We start from the raw sequence: 12,182 nt of genomic DNA on the forward strand, positions 1-12,182 counted from the left end.
AGGATTAGGCCTGTGTTACTGGATGGCGGCTTCCGCTAGAGGAGTGGCGGTTTGCAATGTATCAAGGCAATGCTGTATTGCTGACTGATGGGACCTCACATTCCTTTTCCGGTCACCAGGTGGTACCCACCATGCAGATGTCCCTGTTCTGACCCTACTTGCCAGGAACCTTTTCTTGTTTTATTCCCTTTCCATAACCAGTGGGTACCTGTCAATGACCTGCCTCTTGCCACACCCAAATGACACAGGTCACCTTATTTAAAAGGTCCCACATCAAGATGGCTGTATGAGATCTTCAGAGATTTCAGCATCCAATCAGACAGCCATCTTCACTGAGAAGACTGATGGAGTCCATCAGGGAACAGGTCTCTTAACAAACTCCTCGTCACCTGAGATAGAAGCACAGTGCCACCTACAGGTTGGAGGAAAGCCTGCACCTGCCTACAAGCAGACAGGCAACACTCACAACATGAAAGATTGTTCAAGGAAGCTTATCAAAAATAACTATTGTTTGTATTGTTATTACAATGCACTAATAGTAAAATATAATTCACAGATTATCGTTAAAACATAATGGCATATTGATAAAATCAGTAGAAAAAGATGTTCTATCCTCCAGTATGAATATTAAAATACAATGCACATCAACACTCCACAAGATCATCTGAATATAATAGCTAACTCCCCTTAAAAGTGCAATAAACAAATTGTGCACAGGATCAATGACAACCTGTTTTGGGGACAACATCCACTTCTTCAGAACCAAGTAGTCAGGTTTCTCTATACTGTTACAGTCTGTTGGGTTTATAATTATATGTATAGTCAATAAACAATTACCCAGTAAGCATATGTACAATATCAGGTGAGAAGCAAATTTAATGTTGTAATGTCTTCTATTAATTAAAACAAAACTGCAATGAGATCAAATCTTCTCTGTCCCCCTGAAAAACCCATCTCTTAGCCCACCCCAGACAGCACAGTGCTAGGAGTCATGGATTCAGCTGCAGATGAAACAAAAAGGGCAGCCAGAGGGTTCAGCACAGGTACTGTAAGTCTCCCAAAAAGTAACAGCCCAGGTCAAAACATAATCCCTCCACCCTGGTGGACTTCACAGGAAAGCTGGGTAATGGTCCAGACTCTTCCTCTTCCCTAATCATGACCTATAAAGCCATCTTTGCATAAGAGGGTGATCTTGGTTGGGTTTGTCCTTATGTTAAATTTTTCAATTTTGGGTGGAGGGGTCATGTTTTGGTATGGGTGTTCACCTTTTAGGCATTTTATCTGTAGTGACCCCTTTCTGCTTTGCAGCCTGATCTACAAATCTACTGATCTGAGCACTGTGCCATCTGAAGTGGGCTGAGGGGTTAATTTCTTTTGGTGACTGAGAAATTTTGATCTCAATGCACATTTTGTAAGTAATAGAAAACAATACAACATAAGATGTGCTACTTATCTGTATACAAATCTGCATTTTGATATTTTACATATGCTCACTGTGTAATTGTTTATTGACTACATAGATTATTATAAGGCAACTGATTGTAACTTTATGAAGACATTTGACTTCTTTGGCCTGATGAAGAGAGCACTGTCCATGAAACATGTTGGCATCAATCCTGCACACTATTAAATGAGCAGTTTATTGCGTGCAGCTGTCCATATGTTTTCCTACTGATCTTGTAAATAAACCATTATTTATTATATGTGATACATATGATCTTAAGCACTAAACGTAATGCAAAACTTGAAGGAGAAGTTGAGCATAAATGTTTGTTTTTTTTATACCCCCACTTCTCTTTAAAGTCTTTTATAAAAAAGTATCACAGTATCCAAAACTAAAATAAAAAAAAACAAGACAAAAACAAAAAACTTTGGCTTTTAGGTATGCTGTAACCAATAATGTCTGACAAGCCATAGGCTCCTGCTGCTGTCAGTCAAATCTTGAGGAGGGAGTGGGGAGGTGTGGCAGAGCTTCTCTGTGTGTATCTATGGGGCCCATTTCAGGAGTGTGCCCACATGGGTCCCCCTCAGCACATGGCTTCTTCAGAGACTCCATCTCAGGAGTGTGCCCACATGGGTCCCCCTCATCACATGGCTTCTTCAAGGACCCCATTTCAGGAGTGTGCCCACATGGGTCCCCCTCAGCACATGGCTTCTTCAGAGGAGGCAATCTGAAGAAGGGGAGAGCAAGGGACTCCAGAAGAGAAAGTAAGGGACTGCTCTGTGCAATACCATTGCACAGAACAGATAAGTATAACATATTTTTTATTTTAATGAAAAAAAAGCCTTTACAGTTCTTTTAAAGGATACGTTCACCTTTTGCCCAAAACTAATAAACGCACATTGTTTTTGCAGGTAAACAACATTTGCATTTAATATTTTTTGTTTCAGGAGCCTGTAAGTCATTGCACCAGCGATCAGCAGATCGCTGATGCCATGCAGGTCTCCTGCAGACCTGTCAGTATATCTTGCTAATAGGGAATGTACAGGCAAGCAGATATACTGGCAGGATGAATTATTGAACTACCACGGTGCTCCACAGCGCAGTGGTAGTCCTTTGAGTACTACAAGCCAACAGCCACTAAGGCTGTTGGGACTTGTAGTTCATTAATTCACAGAACACTGTGAATGAATAGTACGGCCCCACTGTTTTTAAAAAGTGACAACTATTATGGGGAACTTCTCCCTGTATTTCTGTCACGGAGATAGCAGCGGCTGCAGCCCTGGGAACTTGTTACATGTTCCACCCAAAAAACAGGTGAAACGTAACATGTTCCCAAAGGTGAACTTATCCTTTAAGCATTAGTGTGCAACTCTGAAACTGGCATTGCTCAGGCACACAGTGCAGGTCAGAGTGGTGGATCGGGCCGCTGGCAAAAGTAGACACATTCTGGTTCTACCTGCACAAGCTCACCATTACATTGATCACTTTAGTGCAAGTACAAAGTTGATTAGGCTTCTTGCACAGGATATAATATTCAGTGATGTTTATACACAGGATAATGCTGGCTAAGGCTGGCAGAAAGATCCGGAGTAAGTTGCATAAAGATCTCCCTGTATACACATGCACAGGTGCCTACAAATGTGTTTGTGTATACATGCAGAGATTACTTCTTCATCCTCTTCTAGCTGCCAGTGTTGTCATTTATTTATGCATATGCTCATACATAAATACTTGCATATACAGGCTTGTGTAAATTACTACACTCAAACATAAAATTTCTATTTTTTTTTTTTTTACAGCTCAGAACGCATCATGTTTGCTGTGTCAGAGATCGTGGACCACACACGTGCGGGGATTTGAGAGCTCGTCCCTGTGATGATGAGGGTGAGCAGTAACGGCTGGGAGTGTCTTAGCAACATCTTAGCAACAAGGCAGCCTGGGATGATACTATGTACTGCAGTTTTTCAGCCAGGATTTAGCAGGAACATCAATGGCCTACACTAATAATTAAGGCATTGTCAAAGTTTAGTCAAAGCAGCACAGCTTGTCTTTGTCTATAGACGCCCCTCACCCGCATAGGCAATTTTTTGGTAAAGGTGAACTAACCATTTAGGCAGCTGTGTGCATTTTCCCATAGACAACAAAGCACCTGTGTTTAGCTAAATGGCCACAAATGAGGCATTTTGTCGCCTGTGGGCAAGAAGCCTTAAAATACTCACTGATAATTGGATTCTGAAAGCTTGAATCTCATTGATGTCAACTGTGCAACCCTGACAACTCCACTTGAGACATTTTTCAGAGGTCCTTTGCATGTTACGTTAAGTGATCCTTAGGGAGTTATGATTCAGCACTATAAGATCATCTATCCATCTGTTCAATACAGACGACTCGGCACATGAACTGCCGCTGAAAATGTCAATAAACAAAGAGTCCCACAGCTAATATTATAGTAATTAAATTTACATGTCTAGAGTACACACAAATCAGCTGGCACAATCTCAAAGTACTGTCTTATAAGTTATAGCCTATTTATTATTTTATGTTACAGTAGCTGCTTTACTGCTTTAGATGTTTATTCTAGCTGAAGTACATATCGTCTTGTCAGTGCTTGGAGCAATGCCACTGGGGGAAGTAACAGTAAATCAATATGTAACTCCACCACAAGTCCCTAGAGCCCAATTCCTATTTACTTATTTTACAGCAGTCCTTGCAGCAACACAAAAGGGATTCTTGTGGTTTTGGTGCTGCTGATCTGAATATCTTTCCAATGCTGGGATTTTTCTATTATTGGGCCTGTGGTCTACGCTTAACCGCAAGATTCTGATAGACCTCACACACTCAGTAAAGGGTTAGGTTATGTCAGGAACCCAAAGCAATCACATGGCTAAGAAACAGCATACGAGGAGAATTAATATCATCAAACATCAACTACATTGTTTCTGAGCCAAGAGACTTTTTACCCCATAAACAATTAACTACCATTAAACCTGTAATTGGTTTAGCAGATGTTTTGACGAAGAAACTGGACCAAACACAAGCACACAGTCAAAAGAATTCTGTAGTTTTTGATTTGTTGTGGTTTGTGTCCCTGTTGGTGACCTTTTCTCTCTTTTCCTGTTTTGGTGATCTTGATCGTCACATGGGCAGGAAGTGTGAGAAACCATCTCAATGGGGACATGGACAACAGAAGAAACCTGGAAGAGGTCCTAACTCTTTCAGCCCCACATCCAAGCACTGTCCAAAGCTTGCCAACTCAACATTGGTAACATCTCTAAAATATGCTCCTTCCTAACACGACACCACAAAGCTTGGAATTCACTCCCCGGTTATCCCTCGCCTCGACTACTGCAGCTCCCTCCTCACTGGCTTACCTTTACACAGGCTATCCCCACTTCAGTCCATCATGAATGCTGTTGTCAGACCCATCCATCTTAAAGCAAAACTCAATGGATCATGGATCGGCTGCTTGTCTTTTCTAGGGGTGAAGACTAAACTCATACTCACCTGACCCGGAAAACCTTGCTCTCCCCCCACCCCAGCGGTGGACTGTTTCTGTCTGTGGTGCATGCATTGAGCATGCTGACGCCAGGAACAGTCCATTTACAAGACCACAGGACCACGCAGGGGGGTGGGCCATTTGTGGCAGAACCGTCTTCTGCGGAGAGGATCGGTGGTTCAGGTCAGTAGATGTTTGGTGTCTTCTCCCCTAGAGCAAAATGAGCATTTGCCCCGTGCAGTGCCGACACAGCCCCACTGCCTGGGCCAAACATTTTATTTCCTGGATTTATACTTTAAACTATTCGGCATCCATCACTCCTCTCTGCCAATCCCTCCATTGGCTGCCACTCACCCAACAAATTAAATTAAAAATGCTAACAAAGTCATCCAAAACTCCCCCCCAGCTACATTACTAACTTAGTCTCAAAATACCAAACACATCGTTCTCTTTCTTCCTTCCAAGACATCCTGCTCTCTAGCTCTCTTGTCACCTTCTCCCATGCTCGCTTCAAGGACATCTCCAAAGCCTCTGCCATCCTATGGAATTCCCTACCACAATCTGTCCGACTGTCTCCTATTCTGTCTACTTTTGGATGATCCCTGAAAACCCATATCTTCAGAGAAGCCTACCCCTCCTCCAGCTAACAACTGTACTTTTATTTTCTCCATCAGCTTATCCCCCACAAGTATTATGTTTTTACCACTTGACCCTCCATTTTAGATTGTAAGCTCTAACGAGCAGGGCCCTCTGATTCCTTCAGTATTGAATTGTATTGTAATTGTACTGTCTGTCTTCATGTTGTAAAGCGCTGTGCAAACTGTTGCTGCTATATAAATCCTGTATTATAATAATAATAATTCTACTCCACTCTACCCCATTGGAGTGATTTCCCTTTTTACTTTTTTTGCTCCCTTTCCGTCAAAAGTTGGGGAATGTAGAAAGATAGCGCTAGACCCGGTGATATGGTATTGATGTTGGTGTAAATGATCTGGTTTCTAGGGCAGGCGGCTTGTACACCCCAGAGGATCTCCACAGTCTCCTTGGCTTACAGTGTAATATAACAAGAACTTAAATTGAAGAGGTCCAGATACAACTTTATTCCATTAAAAGTCAGGGATGCAATCCAAAAAGTAGGCAATGCGTTTCAGGGTTCCAAGCGCCCCCTTCATCAGGGCTTGACTGGCAACAATCAGCAGCTGGCGGACAAGCTGGTGATAAGGCCTGTGCTTGTAATTTACACTAGAAAAAATACAATTGTAGGCCCACTTCACTTCTGGTTTGTTCACATTGTTGCCAGTCAAGCCCAGATGAAAGGGGTGCTTGAACTCCTGAAACATGTTGGCTACTTCTTCGATTGTAGCCCTACTTTTAATGGAATAAAGTTGTATCTGGACCTCCTAGCTCGGGTGTGGTGTTTCAATTTCAATTTCCCTGTGAAAAGACTGGGATACCAACACTATAGCAGCAATCCTGGCACATTATTCCTAGCCAACATATACAATTCCTGGAAAAGATCCTCTACCACCCAAGGTGAAGATGCCATTATGTGCCCCTGCCCATCCCCCAAACTCACACAGATCATGCTTGTGTGTAAAAATGTACAATGGTTGGCCTGGCTCAGTGTGCAGAAATGATGGCTGCTGTTCACTTGTCCGAAGGTTACCACCTTTAGGCCTATGGAAAGCCAAACAGTATAAAGGGGTTTGCAACATGGCTAAACTAGCGTGACTTAGTCATATTGAGTACAATGCAAGAGGATTAGGTTTTCATTAACATTATTGTACCCATAATGTGTTCTCCTATATGGGATCTATGGTTAGTTCTATAGTAACGTATCAAAATTATATCTGGAATTTGTTCATTTCTGGTATAAAGCATGGTAATGTTATTTACTAATGAAATAAAGGCTTTTAATTAATTCATCAATTAAGGAAACCGTATAGAAAAAGAAAGAATAGCTAAGGGAAAAAGGGGTTTTACATCTGAAATAAAAAAAAGAATGGCTGAATACACACACTTACCACAAAGCTTATTCTGGAAGACAGACGTCAGCGTTTCAATCTGACTAAAATTGGCTACTAAGAAGACATGTTCCTCGTGTGGCTCACTTCCAATGGATTTCAAAGTGTCCATATCTACCCGACCCACCCCAACAGCAAATATTAAGATCCCAGAGTTCCTTGCCTTTGCTGAAATTTCAGCTACAGGGTCCTGTGGTCTGCCATCAGTTACTATCATGATAATCCTTGGAACAAATTTATATGATGGGCGGGCCCCCTCAGTTTCAGAAAAGGCAATGTTCATGGCATACTGAATGGCCAGTCCCGTCATGGTTCCAGTGGCAAGGTGCATCATCCTCTTCACTGCTCGTTCAATATCAGATTTCTTTTTGTAAGTCTTCAGGGAAAACTCATTTTTTACTGTGCTGCCATATTGTATCAGACCCACCCTGGTAGCATCTGGGCCAATGTCCAGGAACGTCAGCATAGTGATTAGAAATTCTTTCACCTTTTCAAAATCGTACGGGCGTACACTTCGGGAACTGTCGATGATGAAGACAAGATCCAATGGCTTGTTATGACAGGCTTCCTCTGAAAAAGAATACACAGTAGGCAATGAAATACTCTTACAATACATGCAAAGCAAACATAATAGCATCATTATGGCATTTTATGCTGGCTGATCACTAAAAAGAGTGGGATATTTGAAAACGTTTTACTTTTGACTGCTGGTGATTGCTGGTGCTTGTAGTTGTTTTATTTTCTTCTTTAGGTCTTGCTAAAAGCTTTTACTTTTTTAAATCCCTTTTTCTGTCACTTTTTAAATAGCATTTTTTTTTTATCCCTAACAGCCGGGAGGGCAGACCATCTGGGAGGGGTGGTGAGGGTAGTGCAGGAAGGCCTAGACAGCTGGTTGTAGTAGGGGATTCTATGATCAGAAGGACTGATAGAAAAATTTGTCACCAGGATCGCCTCAACCGAATGGTTTGCTGTCTCCCTGGTGCCAGGGTTCGGCATCTGGTGGACCGGGTTGATAAAGTACAGGGAGGGGCTGGGTATGACCCAGCTGTCTTGGTTCATGTTGGAACCAATGACAGAATACATGGAAGGTGGAGGCTCCTTAAGAATCAATTTAAAGAACTAGGCTGCAAGTTGAAGGGGAGGATTTCCAAGGTTATATTCTCTGAAATATTACCTGTGCCATGTGCAACTCAAGAAAGACAGAGGGTGATTAGAGAACTCAATGCATGGCTGAAGACCTGGTGTAAGAGGTTTCTAGAGCACTGGGCTGACTTTTCATTGGGGTGCAACCTATTTGCTAGGGATGGTCTGCACCTAAATGGAAGGGGGTCTGCTGCGCTGGGAGAGAGGTTTATGGGAAGGCTGGAGGAGTATTTAAACTAGGATCGATAGGGGAGGGAGAATTAGATTATAATGGGGCAGACAGATCAGACAGGGGTCAGTACTTATTGGTGGGTGGGATGAGGAAAGATGGGGGAAGGCTATGGCAGATGATAAGAAGGTTCCCATGTTACAAACAACCAGTGGAATTGGTACCGTTTGTATGAAAATAAAAAATATGCAAAATACGTGAGAACAAGGTGTCAATCAATTAAAGTGTTTGTTCACCAATGCCAGAAATCTGCCAAGCAAAATAGGTGAGTTGGAAGCTTTGTTGCATGAAGAGAGCTATGATTTAATTGATATTGCTAAATCTTGGCTTCATTCTTCGCATGACTGGGCCATTAATATTCCTGGCTGTGTTCTCTTTCAGAGAGACAGGCTAAATAGGAAAGGTGGTGGTGTAAGTCTCTATGTGAGAAGTGATCTCAGAGTGAGTGTGAAAGAGGACCTAGTTGATGGAGAGTGTGATGAGGCTGAAGTATTATGGGTGGAACTGCACATGAGGGTGACTACCACAATGGTAATCATTGGAGTTTGTTATAAGCCTCCCAGTGCTAATGAGGAGGTGGAGACTCAGCTCCTTGCACAGATCGAAAGGGCTGCAAGGGCTGGGACAGTGATACTAATGGGGGATTTTAACTTCCCGGAAATTGACTGGAGTAATGGTACTGCAGGAACAGTTAAAGGGCAAAAATTTTTAAACCTACTACAGGACAATTTTATGGTACAGTTCATAGAGGCAAATGTCCATATAAAAGAACATCTGGGTAGCAGTGACCATAACATGATTTCATTTATTGTTAGCTGTAAACAGCGAGCACATACAGGAAAAATAAAAACGCTCAATTTCAAGAGAGGTAATTTTCCAAGGCTGAGAGCTGCTCTCCAAGACTTAGACTGTAAGAGAATATAGGCATTGATGAACACAACACAGAAATGGGAGTTTTTCAAAAAGACTGTATGTGAACACACTGCAAAATATATTCCCATGGGCAACAAATTTAAAAGGCTAAAAATCAAACATATGTGGCTTACGGCCAAAGTTAAAAAGGCTATAGATAATAAGAAAAGAGCTTTTATTCAATATAAAAATGAAGGAACGTTATCATCGTTTAAACATTACAAAGAATATAACAGAATATGCAAAAAGGAAATAAAGGCTGCAAAAATTGAAAACGAATGTCAGATTGCAAATGATAGCAGGACCAACCCCAAAAAATTCTTCAAATATATTAATAGTAAAAAGGTCCGGTCCAAGCATGTAGGCCCTTTACAAAATAATCTAGAGTGGGTGACTGGGGACAAAGAGAAGGCAATTTTATTTAATACCTTCTTCAGCCCTGTTTATACAAAGGAGCATGGGGGAGCTCTTGTCCATAATGGGCATGGTATTGACACAGCTCCAGATGATCCACATTGGCTCACAATTGATATGATCTAAAAATATTTAGACAGAATAAAGGTGAATAAAGCACCTGGACTGGATGGCATACACCCATGGGTCCTTAAAGAATTGAGCTCTGTCATTTCAAAGCCTTTGTTTCTAATTTTTAGGGACTCTTTAACCATTAGCCGCCCGGCCTATAGCCGTTTGGCGGCCGCAAAAATGCTGTAGATTTCTGGGGTATACGCCATTTGGCGTCCTCCCGCACATGCGCAGTTCGCGCGGTTGCAGAGCCGCGCAGTGGCGCGATCTGTCACCAGCCGTGTACCTCGGACACGGCCGATGACAGATCTGAGTACCGGCCCCCGTTGCCGGTACCATGTGACCTGCTGTGACCAATCACAGCAGGTCACATGACAGTTGTATACAATGGATGGCTTCATTCATGATGCCATCCATTGTATACTAGTGCCTAGCTGTGAATGGTCACAGCTAATCACATGCACATGTCATGTGATTAGCTGTGACCAAATCACAGCTAAGCACAAAAAAAAAAAAAAAAAAAAAGCTGAATGAATCGATTTCATTCAGGTAAATGCTTGCTTATAGCAAAGTAATTCTTTGCTATAAGCAAATTGTGTAAAAAAAAAAAAAAAAATACTGATCACTTCCCCAAAGTAGTACAATGTTACTATGGTAACATTGTACTACTTTGGTCATAGTAATATATTAAAAAAAAATCTTAAAATTTTTTTTAAAAAATGTAATAAAAAAAAAATAAAAAAAATATATATATATTTTTTTTAATACTGTCACCAGTCAGTGTCCCTTTTCACCACTATTCCAGTTATATGATGATGCTGTACTGCACTGGTGACAGTATGTAAAAAAAAAAAATAGTGAAAATAATTTTTTTAATTTTTTCATTTTCCGAAAAATTATGACAAAAAAATACAACTTCAAAAAACTCGCCATTCCTCTTATGAAGTACGTCGGACTCTCTACTCTGCAAAAAGGGGTCATTTGGGGATATCTGTACTATTCTGACATTCTTGGACCTCAAGAAATTAGATTGGCTGTCAGTACTTCAGGATTGATCAATATTCAGATCTATACCATAGTTTGTGAACTCTATAACTTTCCTACAAACTAAATAATACATCCTAATTTGGGTTATTTTCACCAAAGACATGTAGCAGAATACATCTCGGCCTAAATTTATGAAGAACAATTATTTATTTGTAAACTTTTATAACAGAAACAAAGAAAAACGTGTTTTTTTTTTCAAAATTTTTGGTCTTTTTTTGTTAATTTAGCAAAAAATAAAAACCCCAGCGGTGATTAAATACCACCAAAAGAAAGCTCTAGTTGTGGGAAGAAAATGATAAAATTGTAGTTTGGGTACAATGTTGTATGACCGCGCAATTGTCATTCAAAGTGTGAGAGCGCTGAAACGTGAAAACTGGCCTGGGCAGGAAGGTGTAAAATTGCCCGGTATTGAAATGGTTAATGACATAGTACCACTGAATTGGCGTAAGGCCAATGTGGTGCCAATATTTAAAAAGGGGTCAAAATCTTTATCAAGTAATTATAAACCTGTTAGTTTAACTTCTATAGTTGGGAAGATACTGGAGAGTTTAATAAAAGACCACATAGATGAGTTCTTGCTGGAAAAAAATATTTTAAGCAACAGACAGCATGGATTCATGAAAGACAGAAGGTGTCAAACAAATCTGATTTCTTTTTATGAAGAGGTGAGCAAAACCTTGGACAGAGGGGTGGTGGTGGATGTGGTATACTTGGATTTTGCAAAAGCGTTTGACACAGTTCCCCACACACGGCTAATGTGTAAGGTAAAGTCTACAGGCTTGGAAAATTCTGTATGTAAATGGACAGAAAACTGGCTAAATGATCGTATTCAGAGAGTAGTGGTTAATGATTCATACTCTGAATGGTCTAGGGTTGTCAGTGGTGTACCCCAAGGTTCAGTGTTGGGACCCTTACTTTTTAATATATTTATAAACAATATAGGGTCTGGGATTATAAATACCATTTCAGTCTTTGCAGATGACACCAAGCTGTGCAGTGGAATAACGTCCTTACAGGATGTCTTCAACTTACAAGCCGACCTCAATTCACTGTTTAATTGGGCAACTATGTGGAAAATGAGGTTTAATGTTGATAAATGTAAGGTTATGCACTTGGGGGCTAAGAATATGCATGCATCATACATACTGGGGGGGGGGTACAACTGGGGGAATCAATGGTGGAGAAGGATCTGGGAGTTCTGGTAGATCACAAGCTTAATAATGGCATGCAATGCCAAGCTGTGGTTTCTAAAGTGAGCAAAATCCTCTCTTGTATTAAAAGAGGTATAGACTCCAGAGAGGGAGATATCAGATTACCCCGGTACAAATCATTAGTAATACCTCATCTGGAATATGCAGTTCA

At 41.0% G+C, this 12,182-nt stretch overlaps 1 protein-coding gene across 1 annotated transcript in view; it reads right to left on the minus strand.

The window, feature by feature from the left end:
- MATN2 (matrilin 2) overlaps nt 1-12,182 on the minus strand; it is a 151,920-nt gene that overhangs the window by 99,012 nt on the left and 40,726 nt on the right. Inside the window, exon 3 of the mRNA XM_089666562.1 lies at nt 6,965-7,534. Within this exon, the coding sequence (XP_089522688.1) occupies nt 6,965-7,534 (570 nt within the window). The remainder of the gene's footprint in view (nt 1-6,964; nt 7,535-12,182) is intronic.

The sequence above is a fragment of the Staurois parvus genome, unplaced genomic scaffold (genome assembly GCF_062004578.1).
Source record: "Staurois parvus isolate SC_StPar_1 unplaced genomic scaffold, SC_StPar_1.0 ptg000052l, whole genome shotgun sequence".
NCBI lineage: Eukaryota > Metazoa > Chordata > Amphibia > Anura > Ranidae > Staurois > Staurois parvus.